Source organism: Balaenoptera musculus, chromosome 7, assembly GCF_009873245.2.
Source record: "Balaenoptera musculus isolate JJ_BM4_2016_0621 chromosome 7, mBalMus1.pri.v3, whole genome shotgun sequence".
NCBI classification, from domain to species: Eukaryota; Metazoa; Chordata; class Mammalia; order Artiodactyla; family Balaenopteridae; genus Balaenoptera; species Balaenoptera musculus.
This window is the reverse complement of record NC_045791.1, coordinates 94,186,982-94,208,956: the sequence shown is the minus strand read 5'-3', so window position 1 is coordinate 94,208,956 and position 21,975 is coordinate 94,186,982. Positions and strand designations below refer to the sequence as shown.

General features: G+C 47.2%; 1 protein-coding gene across 10 annotated transcripts; it reads right to left on the bottom strand.

Moving 5' to 3' along the window:
• Positions 1–333: 333 nt before the first annotated feature.
• PLCD4 (phospholipase C delta 4) lies at positions 334–21,304 on the bottom strand. 10 transcript variants are annotated; one of them, XM_036856947.1, is made up of 16 exons: positions 19,689–21,304; positions 15,722–15,777; positions 15,426–15,584; positions 13,991–14,219; positions 12,714–12,843; positions 11,799–12,030; positions 8,357–8,558; positions 7,247–7,391; positions 6,463–6,615; positions 4,582–4,755; positions 3,159–3,315; positions 2,704–2,820; positions 2,300–2,472; positions 1,613–1,748; positions 1,130–1,279; positions 334–1,050 (listed from the first exon to the last, which is right to left on the bottom strand). In XM_036856947.1, exons 2-16 carry the CDS (start codon positions 15,741–15,743, stop codon positions 944–946), a joined length of 2,286 nt encoding a protein of 761 aa, XP_036712842.1. In that variant the 5' UTR covers positions 15,744–15,777; positions 19,689–21,304; the 3' UTR covers positions 334–943. The 10 variants fall into 10 exon arrangements, 8 of the variants coding, with proteins under 8 accessions (XP_036712842.1, XP_036712837.1, XP_036712838.1 ...); XM_036856944.1 differs by lacking the exons at positions 15,722–15,777; positions 19,689–21,304 and adding an exon at positions 14,617–14,809 and having other exon boundaries at positions 575–661; positions 943–1,050; positions 15,426–15,551; XM_036856942.1 differs by having other exon boundaries at positions 334–1,279; positions 19,689–21,303.
• Positions 21,305–21,975: the final 671 nt, after the last annotated feature.

Here is a 21,975-nt window from a genome sequence, read left to right as displayed (position 1 = left end):
TAACCCAGGATTCTGTCAGTGCCTCACAGTGACTGTATAATTAATCATCTAAACTGGGACACACTGGGAAAATTGAAGAGGGTACTATTAATAATTATGCTGAGACACCAGACATAAACCAGGACTATTCCAGGCAAACTCTTTAGGAGGGCTGGGATCACATAACTCTTTGTCTCCTCCTTTTGCCCTGTCCCTTAGAAGCCATACTTGTAGTAAGTGCAGTGGGAGGCCCTGGAAACCCTATTTTTCCACCTTTTCCCTATCCTACCTGTCTGCCCAAATGTCCGCCAACCCTCATATCTCCCCTTCTTGCCCAACAATGAGAGACTGTACTCAAGCCAAATTGAGAGAGAAGCTCTATTTATACCGGAGGGGCTAGGGAGCAACAGTCCAGTGGAGACCCTGAGGGCTGTGTAGTGTCTCTTGAGAGTCGTAATACAGTCTTGGGGTCAGATCTCCTTCCCCAGCCTTTGCCTGGGGAGACTTGGGGCTTGATTTGTCCTTCCCTTGGCTCTGGACTTTGAGGAAGTTAGAGGTGGAGGAGATAGTGCCTCTTAGGGTTTGTCTGCCTCAAGCCCTTCTCTGGATTTCTAGTTGCAATCTGCCTTTGAGCCAGAGTTGGTGCGAAAGTGTAGTCCTAGATCTGGGTATGGTATTGAACCTATAGCAAGAGGAAGGAAGGAAGGAATTCCAGTGTAGAGTATGCAGAGGGTAAGGACAGGAATGATTCCAAAGGCTGGTGAAAACGAAGAAAGGGAAAAGAAAGAAGGTGAAAAATCAGGTCCTAGATTTGCTTGTCAGGAAGGATGAAGTAATTTTGTGCCTAGGAATGCACAGTCAAAAGCTTGGTTTTCACCACCTCTGTTTGCTTTCTGGAGCATCCTTCCAGGCTTTTCTTACCATCTAAAGCCGATGCACCCACTCTTCCCGTGAAGTGCCCACCTTAAGATTCAACCCCCTCTAGCCCTTCCCGGGTGCAGATGTGCACAAAGATGGAGGCTGGATGGAGGCTGATGCCATCCTTGGAGAGCAAGTGTATGTGGCGGTAACCTGGAAAGGGGGGCGGGGGACAGTATTAGAAGGGCAGCCAGAGCTGGGGTGCGGGCCAGGGGTGGGAGGACTGGCTCACCTTGTTGCATGCAGTTCCAAGGCAGGGTGTACTGACCAATGAAATCGTTTCGGGATTTCCAGTCATAGTCTTTTACCACAAAACGCAGCAGGGCCAGTTCAGGTACCAGGACCCGGAAGCACAGTGTCTGCCCCCAGTATGGATTAAAACCTGAGCGGGGGAGGGTAAGTGAGGGAGGAAATGAAGGAACAGACATTGTTGACCGTGTTGGGTTGCTTTCCCTCTGTTCTCTCGCTTAATTTTCATAGCATTTTACAAGTGAGGAGATTGAGAGGGAAGCAGTTTGCTTAGGTCACTGGAGCTTGTAAGTGAGGGGCCTGGCTTCAGACCCAAGACGTCCAAGTCCTTATTCTTTGTCCGGTTCCACACTGCCTCCCATGAAGGTGGCGGGAGGGGTGACGGGCTGTGCTTAATGGAGGGCTGGATGGTCAGAAAACGACAGCCATGCTCCTCCCGCTTTCCCCCAGCACTGCCCAGTCTCACCATTGTTCTCCACGTAGCTGGTCTCTTGCCGGCTTGTGTCTGGGCGGACGCCAAAGATCTCCACTCTTACCAGTGGATCCACAATGGACTCCTCTTTGGTCTTGTCCACTTTGGGGAGTTGCTGCCCACTGATTACCTGCAACCAGAGCTCTGGAACCTCACTAGTTCCTGCTCAACCCAGCCCCCCTCCAGCTCTCACACCCTTATGGGGGAGACACAGGACCTTGCACTATAGCTTTGGGGTTTGCAAAGCTAATTCTCATGGGTAATATATTCTAGTACCTCACCTGCTATTTAAAATGCATCCAAGTAGAAATTTAGCAAGGTTTGAAAACAGGTATTTTATGACAGCAGCCCTTCTATAGCACTTACTATGCCCTAGGCACTGTTGTAAGCACTTCAAATTAACTAATCACAACAGCCCTGAGAGGTAGGCAGTATTATTACCCCAATTTTGCAGGTGAGGAGACTAAGGTTAAGGAGTTTGCCTAACGTTACACAACTAGTAAATGGGTTTGAACCTAGGCAACTGGCTCCAAAGTCCATGCTGCCTCACGAGGAACTTTTCCCCCATTACACTCCTGTCAGGCCTAGCCACCCACCACTCACCCCTTCCACCCTCCACCCTCCCTGGCTTCTATCCCAGCGATCCCAGTTTCTTCTCAATGGTTTCTCTTTCCATTATACCTGGATTAGGAGGGTCCGGGCTTTGAACGGACTGATGGGCCTCTCAGGGTGGAAGGAACTCTGGGCGTCGCGCAGGAAGTCTGGCTTCAGCACGTAGCCGGAGCCAGCGTTCTGGCGGAAGAGCCCATCACACAGGTCCATCTCAAGCCCCGCAGTCTGCATATTCAGAGCCACTGAGGGCCCCGGGAGAAAAGGAAAATTCACCGTGGGGGCCATCCAGCCCCTCTTTCATGGAGCTAGACAGACATATTGAGTGTAAAAGGGCTGCAGGGAACACCATGGAAAGCATCTTTCTCAGCCTAGCCCTCCTCTCGGAGCACTCCCTGGCCCCGTTGCCACCCAGGGACTTACTTCCCACCCGTAGCTCTTCCACTCCCTCTTCCCTGTCCCTACTGCCCCCTCACCCATCTGGCAGCCTGCATTCCAGAACTCCTGGGGGTTGTAGTTGGATGAATCTGTCCTCAGGCCACTGGGATATACACGGCTTAACTGCCAGGTATTGTGCAGCACAAACTCATTGCCTGTAAAGAAGGTGTGGGTAGGGAGATGGTAGTGGGTGGGGTGGATCTTCCCACTTCCCTGGTCTCGAGGACCCTGCCCACCCACTTCATTCTTCTCTGCAGCATCTCCTAAGGCTGTGCCTCTTTCTCTTCCATGCAGACCATCTCCCACACCTGTCTTACCCCTAGAGCCTTGAGCCCACTGTTAATACTCCCATCCCCGTACCTGGTCTGAGGAGTTCCTTGGCCCCACCATTCCTCCTTCGCTCCCTCATCCTCTTGGGACTCATCTGCCTGCCCATCAGACCTGACTCTAACCCATCCCAGTTCCTTCCCTGTCCCTCCCTTTGGGTCCTGACCAGCCTCCTTGATGAGGCTCTTGGCCTTGGCTTCAGAGAAAGATGATGTTTCATAGAAGCGGTAGTGCTCCCTCGAATGAGTGAAGCTGTAGAATGTGACAGCCTTCAAGTAGACAACCAGGGCAGAGAGGGATGGACATAAGATGGGCTTGGATTTCTGGAAAAGGAGAAAGTAGAGAGGAAGATGGAATTGAACCATTAGGAATCTGAGAGGGAAGAAGCCAATGGCCAAGATCTGAACTTCCCCACCCAACCTAAGGCTCTGCCCACTGCCTCCCCATTGTATTCTCCCTCCTGCCTCACCTGCTTGGGAAAGAGAAGGAACCCAGGCTTGGAAATAGGAGCCTGGGGCATAATCTGACAACACATAGGCGGACACAACAGTGGGCACATCACAACCTGAGGATGGCAATGGCAATAAAGGCAGTCTATGTATACTGATGGGATCAGTTTCAGCCTCTGGGCTTGAAGGGTTACTTTGTAGGTTACTTTGTAAGTAACAGGTTTTTAATTTATTATTATTATTATTATTAAACAGATGTCATACTCCCTACCTCTCATCTTTTAAAACAAATAATTTTTTATCAAAATGCACATGAGGCCAGACAGATAACGTCAAGGTATGCAAATGGTCATGGAAATCACACCTGGAAGGATGTGAGAGTCCCAGAGTAATATCTATAGATTTTTCTCCTGAATTCCCATTTCCATCCCTGGGCATGGCAGCAGGTTAGACAACACAGCTCCAGAGAGAACAGGATAAGCTAGAAGTCAGCTGAGCCAAGCAAATGCACAAAATAGAGAAATGCGGACTTCAGAGCAGGATCTCAGTGGTCCCACCAATGGTACCCCTTCCCCACCTCTTCCTGCTCCTCCTCTTTGGCTATTTGTGATCCCTCTTCAGACTCACCTTTTCCAAGAAGCTTTCTCTAACTAAGCCCACTTTAGTTGAGGTCACAGCAGTCACTCTAGTAAGCCCTACTTACCCGATATAATACACACACGCACGCATGCATGCACGCACCCATCAGTGGTTTTCGAACTAGCCTTCAAGGAGACTGGGAAGTAGTACAAAGATGTCTCAGAAGTCACCTGGGAGACCCAGGAGAGAGCCAAAGGTGTGCTTCAACCAGGAGGGCTCTGCATTTATCTATTTTGTATACTGAGCTTCCATATAAGATTTCATTAAAAAAAAAGATTTCACAGCCCAAAGAAGTTGGAAAGCCACTGCAATGTATCTATATATGGCAATCTATATAGTGATGCTATGTACGCATTCTTATGCCTCTTTCATTGGAGGCAAGGAGCATTTTGCTCCTCGGCCCTCCACCCTGCCTGGCTCCAGTCTCTTCACATGTGGGCTCTCAGCTAGTGGTACCACCTGATCAAATGCCAGAGCAGAAAGACCACTCTCCTGGCCTACCTTCTTCTTGTCCTTACTGCGAGGGCTCAACTCCTGGGGCTCAGACTCCATCTGGGCCTCCAGCTGCAGCTCAGCCTCCTCCAGTTCAGACTCTGGCTCCTCCTCCTCTTCCTCAAGATCCTCCTCAAGCGTTTTTAACTTCTTTCCCTTCACAAGGATCTTCCTCCGAAGCTCCTAGGGGACAAAAATGAGGGGGCCTGTCTACCTATCTCGTCTGGAACCCTCCTGGGGATCATGCAGGTCCCACTGCTCTCAAAGGCACAGGAAGTGAGTGAGTGGTCAGAAGTTCCCACAGGAAGGCTGCTTGATACATACAACAGGGATTTCCTATTAAGCGAACCTGTAACATCTCTATCCATAAGGAAAAAAATACATGCAGACCCCTACCTCACATTTGACACATGAAGATTCCTCACAGATTAAAGATTTACATGTAAATATAAAGAACATAAGAGTATTAGAAGAAAATACAGAATCTTTCTGAATAAACTTAAGGTGGGAAAGCCTTTAAAAACATGAGATGAAAACTCACAAGACATACAAATAATTGGCTGATTTGACTACATAAAGCTTAAAAATCTCTGAAGGTGCTATAATGACAAAAAGAAAAAGTAGACTGCAAGGGCAGTTCCCTGGTGGTCCAGTGGTTAGGACTCTGCACTTTCACTGCCATGACCCGGGTTCATTCCCTGGTCTGGGAACTAAGATCCTGCAAGCTGCGCGGCGCGACCAAAAAAAAAAAGGAAAAATAGACTGCAAAAAAATATTTTCCAAAACATTATCTTTAACATTTAAAAATTTGTTATATATCAATAAAAATTATAAACCGTATATATTTACCCTATAAAAGGGGGTAAATAAAATTATCAATTAATTGAAAAGAAGAAAACATAGACCTTCCTCTTTTAAAAAGTTGACTTTTTTTGTTGTTCATGTTTGCCATTATGAATTATCTCACTACTGGAATTATTTGTAGTCACTGCCTTATACTGTTGGTTGGAGTGCAATTTGGTATCTTTTTTCCAGAGGGCAACTTGACAATAATAACCAAAAATGTCAACATGCGAACTTTTCAACACAGCAGTTTTGCTTCTAGGAATCCAACTCAAAGAAAAAATAAATGGGCAGAGCTCTATGTACAAGTGAAAAATTATAAACAACCTAAATGTTTACCATTTACTGGTTATGTTTACCACCTACTGGTTGAATAAATTATGGTCAATAACATAAAATACAATACTATAGAGCTGTTAAAAAAGAAAATACATATATATGAAAAGACATTCATGATATATATTGATATTATATGTGAGATATAAAAGGAGTAGAAAGGATGATCCCATTCACGTTTTTAAAAATGTGACCATATATACACATATATGTCTATATAAGCATTTAGAAAATCTTTTGGCAGCTGTTATGGGAGAGGCTGAGATTATGGTGGGGGGGCTTTCCCTTTCTCTATATTTGTACAGGCTATAATTATGAACTATCAAGAAAAAAATTAAGATTTTCCATTGAAAAAAGAAATATAAAGTAAATAAATGATTTTAAATTTAGAGAACTTTATCTAGAATTCTATGTTAAATTAGATTTTTTTTTTTTTTTGGCTGCGCCGTGCGGCTTGCAGGATCTCAGTTCCCCATCCAGGGACTGAACCTGGGCCACGACAGTGAAAGCCCGGAATCCTAACCACTAGGCCACCAGGGAACTCCCTGAATCAGATTTGTAAAAAATTGAAGTTGTGTCCAAGGATATTAAAGAGTAAGATGGTCCATCTGAGGGTGAGAAGAAGGGAACAAGATGGGCATGGAAGAAGGAGCCAAGGTGGGGCGATAGGGAAGCCACGGCAGAGCCTGGGCTGGGGGAGCATGGTCCTACCTCAGGGGAGGGCAGCTGAGTGGGAAGATGCCCATCCAAGGTGGTGCTCAGTAGCTGATTCCCCAGGATCTCTGTCAGATGGCATGCTATGATCTCCTGCTGTTCCCAGCTGCAGTGGTTCTCCAGGGACAAGATGACTGGATAGTCTGATGTCTGATGGGGAGGGGAGGGCATGCTGGACCCAGAGTTCTGAGGCCTATAACCTCCTTGCTTCTCCAGGCCCCCCTAATTACTAACTCAACTGAGTACCCTGATTGCCAAGGTCCTCCGACCCCATGCCAGGCCTCAAGGAGATCTTCCTGGGTCTGGGCACCCCATGTCTAAAAGTCACTCTTGGGACCCCAAATCTCAGATCTGTGCCAGGTCTGACCCAGGTCCCTCTGGGAGCTTTGCGTTTTCAGGCTCAGAGTGGGAAAGCCAGGCCATTCCCCCAGTTATGTGTTCATGTTACACTCTCAGGCTTTCATCTCCAGATTGCTATTGTCTCCCAGCTCTACCCACCACTTTCTCTGTTTCCTCATCCACCCTCTCCCAGATGGGTGACGAAGTTGTTAGAGGTAATAATTACTCATCTCTAGCAATTAGCTCTATGACTACTAGTAACACATCTAACACTTATTCATAATAATCCCTTAATATTTGCCAGATGCTTCACAGTTAAAATCTCTTTTACACATATGCCATTTGACGTAACCTCCCCTGCAACCCTCCACCCTCCCCAGACCCAGAGCCTCTTCCTTCAGATCCTCTTGCCTCATCAGTATTTCCATCCTGAGGCTCCTACCTGGAAGGCATACTGTCCAATGGCGGCCACAACGTCTTTGAACGGGATGCGAGAGGTCAACGTGTGTCCGTGGTAAACAATAGGTTCCCCGCTAGGTCCATCCCATATATCCACCTCCACGCAGCGGCATCCCCGCTTCAGGGCTCTGCAAGAACCCCACCCCCCAGGGACAGGAGGGGTCAAGGTCTGATCTTCCACCTAGGGACCCTCTCTCCCCACCCTGGAGAGAACAGTGCTTACCAGCACTTACCCATCAAGACTCCACCAAGCTACATCTCCACGGACCCTTCTCTGTCTACTGGGACACAGCTGCAGCTCACACTGATCTCCACCCACCCCCACCCCGCCCAACTCACAATCCTCCCTTAGCAAGCGATCACATTCTGCCTTGGGGTGTTCTGCTTGTAAATCATTATACAACACCCGAGTTATTCAAACTCTCAGTAAATTTAAAGTTTATTTTCTCTACTAGACTTCCTGGGGAAGTTCCACTCATCATGTATCCCTTGAAGCTACTAGTTCAGTTGCTGGCACTACAAGGATATCTTGACTATTTGCTCTAATCCACGATTAACTGCAATAAAAGCAGATACCATTTATTAGCTATTGACACATGGATTACCTCATTTCATCCTCACAACAACCCAGACAGAATAGGCATTGTAATCATCTCTGTTTCTCAGATAGGGAAACTGAGGCATAGAGAGGTTAAATATTTAGCCCCATAGTCCCAAGTGAGGGAGTTAGTATTTGATCTCAAATCGTCTGACTCCAGAACCTATGTTTTTAACTCCTCTTCTCTACTGCCTCCCATTTAACATTTAGTTTATTTATTTGTTCACAATAAATCTGTCAGGACCTCTGAGTTCCAAGAGAGTTTCATAGCCTATGAGAGAGAGAGAAGCTCCATTTACCCACAGGGTTTCCATACCACTCTCCCGCCAGTCTTCAGTAGCTCCTCCACATCTCTCAGGTATCCAGGGATCCTCAGCCCCAAAGCCCCCCGCAACAACTTTACAATCCTTGTTATCCCCTGACAGCACCCCCCAACTTCCCACAGATGTTCCCTTCTCATGAGCTGGACCCTTCCACCCCTCGGCCCCACTGCACCGTATGTATCCCTCCACGCTGCTCTGGCCACAAAGCTGGTCTCCCACTAGGTAGGTGTTGTGGGAGCTGCTGATGTAGTACTGGTTCAGGGGCTGAGTCATATCCTGGTAGATGGGGAGGCAGGTCGGATTGAAGATGTCTCCGTCCTTCGAGTAGAGGTAGCTGAGGAAGCCATCCATGCTCAGCACGTGCCGCAGTTTGCCTAGGGTGTGGAGTAGCTAGAGTGAGAAGTTCTGGTGACAGCACCCAGCACACCTACAGGCGGTTCTCCACCCCAGCCCTCTCCAGGGCCTGGCCTTTCCAATGGTGTCCACTCCCAGCCTCCAGATCCCAAACTTGCCCCATCCAGTGTCTGTCATTTCAATCATCCCCACCCTCAGAGAACATTAAATCTACAAGGGGAATCGTTAAGATCATTCTAGTCCAGTGCTGTCCAATAGAACTTTCTGCAATGACGGAAACGTTCTATTCTGCACGGCCCGATATGATAGCCTCTAAATACATAAAGCTACCGAGCATTTGAAATGTAGCTGTGCAACTGAGGAAGTGAGTTAAAATTTTGATTTTAGTTACAGTCATCCCTCAGTATTCACAGGGGATTGGCTCCAAGACCTCCCCCTTCCCCACAGCAGATACCAAAATCCGTGGATGCTCAAGTGCCTTACATAAAATGGCATGGTACAGTCGACCCTCCGTATCCACGAATGTGGAATCTGTGGATACAGAGGGCCAACTGTAAATTAAATAGTCACATGGAGCTTATGGTTACCATAATGGACAGCACAGTATTCAGTCCAAAGCGCTAATTTCATAGATGGGGAAACTGAGGCTCAGAGAGGATCAAAGTCAAAGACTTGTTAGTGACAAGACCAAGGTACCTGTGTTTTATTACCTGTGCTGTGTAGCTGCTGCCAACTATGGCCTGAGGGTTTCTTCCTATCGTCAGTTCCCATATGGTGCTTTGGGGAGTGTTTGCCCAACATCCCCTTGGACTACACTCTGAGGGCAGGGCCCTGTTGCTCCTCCCAGAGCCCTCACCTCCTCAGCACGGGCTTCATATAATAACAACAGTGATGGCTAACAGTTCTTGAGCACTCGCTCTGTGCCAAGGACGTTACATGCAGCATCTCTCTTAATGCTCTCACCAACACGATCAGGTGGATGTAACATGATCTGCCCTGAGACGTTAGGTAACTTATCCCAGGGTCACATAACTAATAACTAATAAGTGAAGGAGCTGGGATTTGAACCCAGGCAACCAGATGTCAGAGCCACACTCTATACCACTGGATTGTACAGTCTCACTGAGGGTAACGTTGTTGCAGCGGAGACAGAACAGCTTGACTCTCATGCCCAGCTTCCTCACTCCAGGTTTGACAAGGCCCGAGGATGGTGGAAAACGGCAAGAAGTTGGGCACAAAGTTTCATTCTTGACTGTAATAACTCAAATCGCTAGGGTAAGTCCATAGTTACTAGGTAGTCTTCATGTACATTATTTCATTTGATCACCAATTATTTTACAAATGAGAAAACTGAGTCTCCAATAGGTTAAGTGACCCTTGCCCAGGGTTACTCAGTTACTAAGAAGCAGAGTGGGGACTTGAGCCCCTGTCTCCTGACTGGTACCACACTCTGCAGCCAGAGTGTAGTATCTGAGAGTCAAATGCAAGGGGAAGGAAAACCAAAAGCGGTGGGAGGTAGAATAAATGTAATGATGTATACCGGATCCTGAACCGGAAATAGAGGATCCTATTTCTTAACCCACCAACTTCCTCTTCTATTTAGTTTCCTGAAATGATTGCTTTACAGCCCCTTCCTTCTCTGAGCACCCACATGAATCTGGAATCAGCGATTCCAACGCTTTCTGTTTGACTCTGCGTTCCATGAGGGCACTGTCCTTGTCTGACCTACTACTGTATCTCTGGTGCCTACCATAGGTCCTGGCACATTATAGGTACTCAGTGAGCATTTGCTGAAGTAGTGAGTGAATGAATGAATGAAAGGGAGTGGGAGTTGAGACCTAGGAAACCTGGGTCACCTGTCCAGCTCACATTCCTCTCATCTCTAATCCTCGTTCTCAAGAGAGGCACCAGGTAAGAGTCAGATGACCTGGGTTTGAATCCCAGTTCTTCCTTTCATTAGCTGTTGACTCTGAGCAAGTCATTTAATTTTTCTTAACCTCAGTTTTCCTCTTCCGTACAACTGACAATAATAGATCCCACTTCCTCAGGTTGTTGGAAGGATTTGAAGAGAAAAACATGTAGAGATATTAGCACATTATGGGATACTTAGCAAAGGCCCAATAAAGATTATTGGTTTTGATTTACAAGGATGTAGTGAGGACTAAAAGAAGTAAGAGATGTAAAATGCCTTGTAAGTCACTTAATATTAGTAATGTAAATTCTTCACTTTCTGCAGGGAATGGAGGGCAGGAAGGTGTCTAGTAAAGGGGCAAAGAGAAAGGTTTGAGTGCAGACAGGGCATATTTTAGCTGTGCTTGTAAAGAGTTAAATGACTGGCCACCTCATCATCCCCCTCAGCCAGGGACTGACTAGTTTCCCTGCTCAGGAGCTTAGGACTCAAGAACCACTTGGAGAATTTGGAGAAAGCCCAGGAAAGGATAGAGAGCCAGCATTTAAAGAGACAGCCAACAGGAACCATGAAGGGAGCTGGAGGAAAAGGAATCACATGCACTAGAGAAGAGGCCAAAAGCAAGAGGACCGGGCTACCCTGATGGTGCAGTGGTTAAGAATCCGCCTGCCAATGCAGGGGACATGGGTTCGAGCCCTGGTCCAGGAAGATCCCACATGCCGCGGAGCAACTAAGCCTGTGCGCCACAACTACTGAGCCTGTGCTCTAGAGCCAACGAGCCACAACTACTGAGCCCGCGTGCTACAACTACTGAAGCCCGCACGCCTAGAGCCTGTGCTCCACAGCAAGAGAAGCCACCACTATGAGAAGCCTGCGCACCACAACGAAGAGTAGCCCCTACTCGCCACAACTAGAGAAAGCCCGAGCACAGCAACGAAGACCCAAGGCAGCCAATAAATTAATTAATTAATTAATTAAATTAAAAACAATAAACAAGAGGACCAAGGATTTTCCGTTTCCACTGAGGACAAATGTTGATAGCAGGAAGAACTTCCTGAAAGTGAAGGATGAGAAACATGAGCATGGTGGAGGAAAGGGGACTTATGGAATGTTCTTCCTCCTGAGAAATCCAGCACTACAGGGGAGACTCCTGCCTTATGTGGGCAGGAAATGGCTCTCTCCTTCCGAAAGAGTGATTGAATGAGATGAAGCTGATTGGGCAGGGGGCCTGGATAGGGGTGGACTCAGCCTTCCCTTAGTTAAGCAGAAGGCTTCTTGTCTCTGCACCTTTCTAATCACAGTCCCCCATCCGGCCCCCACGTCTGGTGCCTCTCCACCCTTGTCCTCTTACCGCTATCTGAAGGCTCATAGCAGTCGATGAGTTCTAAAGCAAGGTCAGAAGCCCGTTCTCCTTCTTTCTGCTCCTCTTGGAGAAAATCCACAAATTCCAGCAGGGTCAGCTTCTGCCCATCAGATGAAAACTTTTCAAACAGTTCCTGCACCTCAGGACGCTGAGTCAATGACTTATAAAACTCTACAAATTCTTCTCCCTCCAGAGTCCCAGACTGGGATGCATCTGCTCTCTGCAAAAGAGGGTTTAGAGGAGAGTGGACAAACCCTATTAACAGCAGAGCTTTTGGCTTTGACTTGCCCTGTAAGGGCAATATTACTGGTGAAGCCAAACATGCTTCCACAGAATTCCTGACATTCAATGTTCATAGAAGAAGGCACTTCAGTAGGTAAAAAGCAAAATTTCAGCCATACCATTTGCTACTGGAGATAATTTTCAACTAGAAAGAGTTAAATACCCCAACATGTCCCTAAAAGATCAGAAGATCCCTCCTCCTATTTACTCACATATCAGTTGGAGTTTTCCACTGTACTAGGCACTTGTGAAATTCTGGCCAAGGGCAGAGAAATTAGCGCTTTGGACTGAATACTGTGCTGTCCATTATGGTAACCATAAGCTCCATGTGACTATTTAATTTACAGTTGGCCCTCTGTATCCACAGAGGAGAGAGGTCCCTGAGGTCTGATGTAATAACATGTTGTTATTTACCTTTCATAAGTTTACGAGTCATCTTTCCAACAAGACTGAAGGTTAAGAACCATGTCCTGCCCACACTTCCCATTGAGCCTGGCATAGTGCTAGGGTGCATAGGAGAGATTCAACAGATGAGTGTTCCTGGAGAGTGTCAGAGGACTTCCGGCCAAGTGAGAATGTGGCCTTGGCTGGCTTCTGCTATTCCTTCCCCAGAAGACTCACCTGGAAAAGCTGGAAGGCATGGTCTTGGTCCATTTCCACATTCATCAGGTGCAGTAACCGCTGGACTTCTCCGAAAGTCATCCGACCATCCTGGTTTTTGTCTCCGTGCTGGAACCAATCACTCAGCCATCCAGGTCTGAGTCAAGGCAAAAGCACTGAGTGTGTGTTTGTGTGTGCACGTTCATCCATTGACATCTGCGCCCCTGTCTTTGTTGCCAGTCTCTCCCCAATGCCAATTCATTTTCCACATTAGTTTCTGGAATAATCTCCCCAGAGCACCGATCTACCTTGTCCCTGCATGGCTCAGGTGCCTGCGGGGACCTCCCTGTTGCCTGCAGAAAGAAGCCCAAATTCCTTAACATAGAAGTTAAGATCTCCTTCACCCCCATGATCTGGCCCCAACCTCGTCTTCTCAACACATCACTGACCTCCCCGTACCTCAGCCAGACTCAGCAACTCCCCTGCTCGCTGATGTCCCACTCTCTCTCCTGCTCTTCAGTTTCCCACCTCTGGGCCTTTACTCATGCTGTTCCCTCAGGCAGGAGTGCCTTTCCCTCCTCTTCTCTTCATGTTCAAATTCTACTCATTTTCAAGGCTCAGCTCAAATGCTACTTCCTCCCTGAAGCTTTCTCAGAACCATCCCAGCTAGAAATAAATATTTCTCTTTCCTTTGGACACCCACATATCATCTAGAGTACCATAACACTGCTAAGGTACTTAAATTATTTACACAATTCTATTTTCTCTACTGACTAAAACAGTAAAATTCTATTTTCTCTACTGACTAAAACAGTCTCATTAATCTTTGTATTCCTAAAGCCTGGCATAGTGCCTCATACATTCTGCTTAATAGATGGTGAATGAATGAATGAACTGGCATAGAAGGTGAATACAATCTAGGAAACTTGAAGTGCGTTGACCCCACTAAGCCCTCTGAGGAGTTGCTTCCCATCCCTATGGTAGTTAATGTCACTGGGATCTTCTGTTCAGCTCTCAGGATCAGCACCTAGTTTGATCCTTTGCCTTTCACTGTCCCTTCCTCCAATCCTGGGGGCCCTGATTCCTGCCCAAACTCTGCCTGGCTATGCCTGTGCCATCGCAAGCCTCCATTCCTCCCTCAGTATCTCAGCCTCACGTCGGCTGAGCTGTCCCTGCCCACCCCATCTGGACTCTCGGGCTTCCCTAGCCCTGTGCCCCCTCCAACTTGTCCCTAGCCCTGCAGCATCTGGCTCCTTCAGTGACCCGTGGAGCCCACTCTGACTCCATCCTGCTGATACTGGTCCAGCCGCTCCTGTTGGTCCATGCTGGTGACAAAGTCCACCAACAGCTGGAGCCCCTGCATCCAGATCTGGGCCTCCTCGACACTGTTGGCCACCAGGTCCAAGTTGGAGCGGCGGCCATGGAAGACGATGGTGAAGCCCTGCTCCAGGGGGAACTCCTCTGCCAGGTTTCGCAGCAACTCAGACTCGTGGCCCTCACGCACTGTGTCCACGTCGGATATTGAGACTGCCGGAGAAGAGGCAAGTGCGGGCACTGAGGAAGAGGGTCCGCCAAATTGCAGCAGCTGAGGGTCAAGGACCAGTACTCCCTTCTTTCCTCTGAAGCCACAGGAGGAGGGACCCCAGCCTCCACAGGCTGGAACCCCCAAAGCCTTAGTACAGGGAGATGCAGACCCTTGGAATTCAGGATGCCACGAGTCATTGCTGTTTTCATAGGCAGCATGGCAAGGGGCCTGTTCTGGGAGTGGCAAGACCTGGCTTCCAGCCACCACCTGGCAGCGTGACATGGGCCAAAATGACATAACCCCTCAGTGCCCTCATCTTAAATAAGGGATGGTCCCCTCCATGGCCAGTTTACATGGTGATCACAGGAGGACTGGCGGGGCTGACAAGTGGAAACACACTTGCGGGGTAGAAGCAGTTACACCAAAGCATGATGTGCCCAAATTCAATTCTCCCATTCCAGGTTTGAGGGCTTCCTCTTTCCAGATGTCTGGGAGGGAGCCAGAGAAATCCTTCCCCCCACTTCTTCAGCTGGAGCTGGTGTGGATCGTGAGCTTTGGTTATGTCTCTAAAGTAGATTCTCTTAGATGTGTCCTGTGATCAAATTTTTAGAGGGATCATAAAGTGTTTGGCCAATAGGATGCACATTATTATGACACATTTATGATATTTAGAAGTATTCGTTATAATGGCTAACATTTATTAAATGCATCCTGCTTTCAGACCTCATGCTAGGTGATTTATACATTAACTTCTTAAGCCTCTGTAACATACTGGACAGGTACTGTTTAATCCCCATTTTATAGATGAGGAAACTGATATTAGTTTAAGTTAAGTAACTTGTCCAAAGCCAGTCAGCTAGAAATTGGAAGAGCCAGGGCTTTAATCCAAGCATTCTGATGCCTGAGATCAAGCTCTTATAATAATAATAATAATAATAATAATAATATATAATCTATGATTTACTGAGCTTTATTATGTGCCAGGACTCTTCGAAGGTCTTTGCATGCGATAACCAATTTGATCCTCATAACACACTTAAGAGGCAAGTACTGTTATAATTTCCATTTTACAGGCTCAGGCACAGACACAAAAGGGACAGCACAAGGGCATGTCATAGGACACTGGTCCCTCCCCCTGCTCTCAGGCTGCTGGGTCCTCAGGGTTCTATCCACCCATGTGCCCACCCCTAGCTATCCACATCACTCACAGCTGGGCTTGGCCCTGCCTCCGGCCTGCCGGGCATGCCAGACTGTCATGCCATCGTCCTGAAGTCTGAAGTATCTTAGCTTCTTCCAGCTTTTGGACCTCACCTTGCGCATCAGCGTGCCTTTCTGCATCAGCAGCAGGTCTTGATTAACAGGCAGCCCTGAGCCAGGAGAAGCAGGGACTTGGTAGCTGGCGGGGAGGGTGGAGGGCCCAGGAGGAGCTCTTGAACAGGGGTCCAGCCTCCTCCCTGTCCCTGGGCTGTCTCCCCAAGCCCTCTTCTCCTGCAGGGGTACTCACGGCCTTGCAGCAGGGACGCCATCACCCACTGCTTCACCAGCTGATGCCAGAGTCACCTAAAGGAGCGAGGAGCAGCAAGAGGCTTTAGGTTAATCTCGGGGTCTTAGAATAATAGATCAGCGGAGGAAGAGAAGGAAGTAGTGTTTCTTGATTGCACACTGTATGTCAGCTACTTCATCTACATAGTTTGTAGCTCTTTTTACTTCTGATTTGAGTTTGGTGGTTCTGAGGCTTAGAGAGGCTAAGAAACTTGCCTCAGTCACATAGGGACTTGGAATTTAAACCCAAATATATCTGATTCCAGAGCCTATGCTGTTTCCCACAGCCGTCTCCGACAGGGCCACACCAGGGCTTTCTGCCAAATACCCCTTCCTTCCCAATATCCTGCTATCCACGAGGTAACGCTGACCACACGTCTCAGTTCCCCATTATTAGGAATCACCAACTTGCTGGCTGTCCCCTTTCAGAAACTAGACTCTCTCTGCATCCTAGCCTTCCCTTCTCCAAGTGGAATCATCCCAGCTCCCTCCTCCAGGAGCCCTCTCCATGCTCCCAAGTAGGTCATCCAGCTCCAGAAGGGCTAAGCCAGAGTATTTCTTTTGTCTCTTCTACAATGCTTGGTGCTGCACCTACTTAAATAAGCCACTTCTACCTTCACATGATAAAGTATATTTTATACTCTTTTTCATAACAGTAATTCTCACAGTTTTAATGGACCAGATAAGTTACATAGTCTCAGAACTGCATTTTCAAGTTTTCCCTACCTACTAAAAAAGAGTTCCTACCTTTAAATATGTGCTGTCTAATTTAGGACTGGTTAAGTTGTCCTAATAGCTAACAACAAACTTGCCTTGAAAAGAACTAGAAGATTTGATTTGTGGCCACTTTGATTCTAGCTCTGCCTCAAGAAGAAATATACTCAACTCTTAACCAAATCATGCTGAAACTGGCCAAGCCCATGAAACATAAAGCTCTATGCTCTTGTATAAGCAAAGGATCTACACTTGAATAAAAATGTTGTGGTTTTTAATTAATAAGTTTAACATTTTGACAGTGGTGAACATCTAAAAAACTGGAAGAATCCTTAAACCAATCATTGTTAGTACTCCACTGAAACATCATGCAGTTCAACTCCCTACATTTTACAAATGAAAAAGCAGAAGTCCAGAAATGTGATGTGACTTGTCTGAGGTCACACAGCATATTAGTGCCCTATGTCCCTTAAGTAGGAAGAGACTATAAAGTCACCCAGGGTAACTAAGTCTTCAGGAATAATGTGGAGGTCACTGAGAATAGAGCTTTCCTGACTGCAGGACTTAGAGAAGGCTTTCCAAAGGAGTAGAAATGTGCAGGGAATCAGTTTGAGCCTAAGCAGAAGAAATATCTCAAGGCAGCTCTCAGGAGAGCAAGAACCCTGAGACAGTTCCAACAGGGAAAGGTTTTGCTGGCTGAGGCCGAATGTGTGAGCTTGGGTGAGACCAGAAGAAACCTCTGATTGAAGAAGGAAGAAAAGAAGACAGAAAAGCATCTCTGCTTTGCTGGGTGGCGATGCACAGTTTGGAATCTGAGGTTTACAAAATCTGTATGAAGACTGAAGAGTAACGGGTCTCTCTTAAATGTCTTAGGTCCTCAGACTCTAAGGGAGGTTGAGGTAACCCGGGCTGAAGCCTAATCCCCCTTGCCAACATCCTGCCTCATCTCTCCTCTGAACTTCTGGGATGGGTGGGCCTTGGCCCTGGAAGAAGACAGAATTACCTTCCTTATGCCTGTGTCTGGGAGCCTCACCATGATGTCCTGAAACATGGGAAGCCTGAGAACAGAGCCCAAGTGCTGGGACACCCTTATTTTGCTGGGACACCCCTACCTCCTCTCAAACCAGCCTTAGAAAATTATTTTAACCTTTCTTGTCAAACTCTTCCAATCCCAGAGCTCGGCATGCTCTTCCAATCCTGCTCCTATTCCTGAATCACTATTTTAAACCTGTATCTAGGTGACATGTGTCCATTAGAGGGCCAATTTCAACTCAGGGAGCCACAGAATGTCAGAGCTGGACTGCATTTTATAGAGAAGGGAACAGAGAACTAGCTGAACTGCCAGTCGCCTAATGAATTAAGTGGCAGAACTGGGACTAGAACTGAGGTCTCTATCTGACCACCTCAGAGGCCTCACTGAGACACTGCCCTTAGAAAGGGCTTTCTCTAGGAAGCAGATTAAAGGAGAGATAAGACTGAATGAGGGACATCAGTGTTTTGTCTCTCCTCCCCATCATTTTCTGTTCCCACCATATCCCACTTAATAGCCCTTCTTTTCTTTCTTTCCTTTCCCCACTCTCTGCTTGACCCCTTCCTTTTCCTTTCTCCCCAGCTCATTCTTTTCTCATCCTCTCTCTGCCTCCCTGTTTGCTCACTTAAGTCAGCCTCGCTTTGCTCTCCTCTTCTCATCCTTCTCCTTATACCTTCTCTTCATTACTCCTTCCTCTTTTGTTTCTCTTCTAATTCTCAATAGCTCTGGTTCTCTTCCGCTGTGAGGAGTTTGAGACCCTGGAAGGGGGACACTTGGGTTCGGATACTGAGTAGCACATCCCTCTGCTCGGCCTCATTTTCCCCTGTATCCTAGGAGATTGACTAAACAAACTGCCCAGAGAATGAGACTTAGAACCCAGGTGTTCTAGGTCTTGGTGTTTCCTCTGGTGCCTGAAGGTAGGATGGGAAGGATGGTCACAACTGATGTAGGTGCAGTTAGGAGAGGAGGGAAAAAGGATTTGGAAGTGGGAGCGAGAGCAAAAGGCAAGGAGCAGAGGATAATGACTGAGAATAAGAGAGATTGGGTCTTAACTGTTTACTCCTAGGCACATATATGGAGATCCTCGAGGATATGGATAATTACCTCTATAATACAGATGAGAAAATAGAGACACAGAATAAGGTGGGAAGTGGCCAAGGGCTGCCGAGCAAGATTTGGTCCTCAACTGCCACGTGGCTTCATGTCACCTAGAGATGGACTTCGGCAGAGTTGCCAATGGCGCCAATGGCTAATAGTGGAATTCAAGGTGTCTGTGGTCTCTCTGAGGGTAGGAAGGAAGAGAATCATTCTGTCTACTCTCTTGCTTTGGAGCAGGATTATGACAGACCTGGTTCATATAAAGAGGACAGAATGGGTCATAGCCCTCAGAATGTTAGAGCTTGAAGACTCCTCTTTTATAACACATCAATCCAGCAGTTCCTGGCTATATCAGTATCTCCTGGAGAGTGTCTTAAAATAGAGATTCCTTAGCTCCACCTCAAATCTACCAGATCCAAATTTCCAAGGATGGGGTCCAGGAATATTTATCTTTAATAAGCACTCCTGATACACAAGCAAATCTGGGGAAGCCTCCACTCCCTCTGATCATAGATCAGGAAGTTGTGGTCCAAAGTCACAGAGCTGGTTAACGTCAGAGTCGAGACTGGAAACAAGTGCTCTTCCCAGCACAGCACTCTGGCACACCAACAAAGTGCCCTGGGTCATTGAGCAGGCTAAGAACCAGGCATAGAACTCAAACCCTGGCTCTTTCCAAGGAAGTCTCACAACTCTCCCTATTACCAGGGGTTTCTGTACTCCCCATGGGTCTTGGCCAGCCCTCATTTGGTAATCCTCAACAATCTGTAATTGAATTTGTGCTAAAGCATGGCTGCTCCAATTCTCTCTCTTCCCTTACTAGGGTGGGGCTCACCTCTGAGTGGCAGCCTAGGTAGCTAAGAGGTCCTCTATATGTATAAAGAGGTGACTGACACAACCAGCAGGAAAACTGTAAGTCAAAGAGGTTAAGCTAGAGAAAACCAGGAGGTGAGGGCCCTGTAGGTCTGTTCAGGCAAAAGAGTCCAGGGTATGGTTTAGTCAGGGTGGGTAAGCATGTGGAGGGCAGAGTTAGGGACTCAGACAGGCCAGAGCTTGGAGCAGAGGCTGGTCTGAGCCTCCAGGCCCTTACCGTGGGCAGGAGAGAAGTCCTGTGTCTGAGATCTGCGACGCTCTCTGCTGTGGGCCGAGGAAACCCAGGAGGGCTCCTTTTCTCGTTTGCTTCTCTTGCACTCACTGGTTTCCTCCCCTCTTCTGCTGCAGTTTGCTGCTGTCACTGGCAGACTTACAGCCAGATGGAAAGAGTAGGGTGGGGAGAGGTGTGAGCTCTCTCCTCAGTCCAGCCCATCCAACTCTTAAAGGCCCAGGACACTGGTCAGTGTGAGGGAGTAGTGGGGGTGGGGTGGGCAGAAGAGGATTAAGGGGAGGGATTGACGGGCATCACATCTCCAGGGAGGAGGAGCCTGTCTGTCCTTCATCTTGATGCCAGCCCTCACTGACCTCAGTCCTGCAGTAGCTCTCAGAGTGAAACCCAAGGAGTATCTGAGTTGCAGTGCTCCATGAATCACTGCTTTTCATTCTGGTTGGTTTCTCTCTGCGTGTTGTACAGCTGTCTTTGCCCTTATTTCATCTGGCTCCTTTCCATGGTGTCTGTTTCCACTGGCAGAAGTGTCTCTGCATCCTGCCTTGCCGGGCACTCAGTCTAACTCTATGGCTCAGGGAAAGGAAAAAAGATAGAATGGGAAAGGGGGAAGATGAGAAAAGGAGGAGAGGAATGATTTGTGTAGAGGGATAGGTTGGTATCTACGTATATATTAGGTACTTGCTAAATATTGAAGGAATGCATACGTGAATGTAGGAAACAATTTGTTTCATATATTCATTCATTCTACAACCATTTGTTCAGCACCTCTAATATGCAAGGACGTATATGTGTTTTTATAATGGTACATGTAGAAATGAAGCAGAATCATGGTGTCTGAGGATCAAGGGCAAAAAGAGGAGCACAAGGCTGGAAAGACACCCAACTGGGAAAGGAAGGTAATGTGCTTCTTACAGCGTGTATAAATAGGCAGCGGAAACAGGAACCAAGATTGAGGAAAGGGGGCCAAGTTAGGTGAGGAATAGGGGATTGTAAAGGGCTTTATCATGGCCCCATACTTCACTGTGAGAAACTAAGGCCCAGGGAAGTTTAGGCAATGTCCTAGACTCACATGTCGGCAGCAGAGACTGCCAGTCCCTTACACTCGCCCAAGTACTGTGAGCTGGGACCTACTTTTGCTCTGCCTTGGGAAGACTGTGGGGTATGGTTCTTTCTGGATCAGTGGATGACAGTATGGAGCTGAGGGCATAGGGCACAGCACTGTACTTGGACTTCTGTGGGATCGTCTTCCGGTGAGGTGTGTCTTAATCATAGGCACAGAGGGAACTAACTGTACAAAGTGGTGTGATTTTTGAGTGTGCTGAGATCCAGCTGCCTCTTGTGGCTCCTCCAAACATCCCTCAACTGCCTAATAGTCTACCATTAGTGATTATTTATAGCTAAATCGTTAGTCCCATTAAAATAAAATCCTCCTGAGTGATTACCATAAATGTCAGGATAGTGGTTACTTTTGGGAGGAGGGAGGAGTTGTGATGGGATGGGGCCCATAGCTGGCTTCTGAAATAGCTGACCAAGCTCTATTTCTGGTTCTGGGTGCTAATAAGGGTTTTCACTTCATAATAACTTATTAAGCTATACATTTTCTTTATGTAGTTTTCTATATCTGTGTTATATTTTACAATAAAATGTTTTCACATTTTATTAACTGGTAATTTCAGAAGCCTTATGGATCTTTCATAATTTATACCTAAGTTGAGTTTACTGTACTAAGAGCAGGTTTTGGTAAAGGAAAAGGAGTATGCAGGGAGTAGAGGCAGAAGAGGGAAGGCCATTCATGGAGAACAGGAAGATTAGGAGGCATCAAGATTTAAACTGTGCTGATTTCATATTTTACTTAATAGTGGTCCTGTCTCACATGCTCGTCTTACTATTTATCCAACATCATCATGTCCTTATTTTTCCATACTTCCCCTTCACCTTCCCCACTCCCCTTCTGTATTCCAGGATTACATACAGTTTGCCTCTCTGAGTCACTGTTTGCCTCACCTAATTGCGGCCCAACCTCCTTCCCTTCTGGGTATTCTGTGAGGGGTATTATCACCCCCCCACCCCAGGGTTTTCTGGTAGAGTTCGAACCTCAAACATTCTGTTTCAGTGTTCTCATAAGCACCCCAGATCATGTGTCCTGATTTTTGGGAAAGGCACTTGGAGACCTTCACAAGGTTAATGTGGCTCCAAAGAATGGCTTAGAAGACATGTCCACTGCAAAATGCTCCTCAGACACAGGACAGGAGCAGACAGACAGGGCCCTGTGCAT

What these genes read in the sequence shown, in the direction of transcription:
- PLCD4 (XM_036856940.1), bottom strand. Translation starts at nt 15,461, where the DNA reads ATGCCCGGCAGGCCGGAGGCAGGGCCAAGCCCAGCT. An exon ending in AGGCAGGGCCAAGCCCAGCT is followed by an intron (nt 14,810 to 15,425) that starts GTGAGTGATGTG and finishes ATTTGATCACAG; the next exon opens with GACACATCTAAGAGAATCTA. An exon ending in GCAGTAAGGACAAGAAGAAG is followed by an intron (nt 3,316 to 4,581) that starts GTAGGCCAGGAG and finishes CTCCTTTTCCAG; the next exon opens with AAATCCAAGCCCATCTTATG.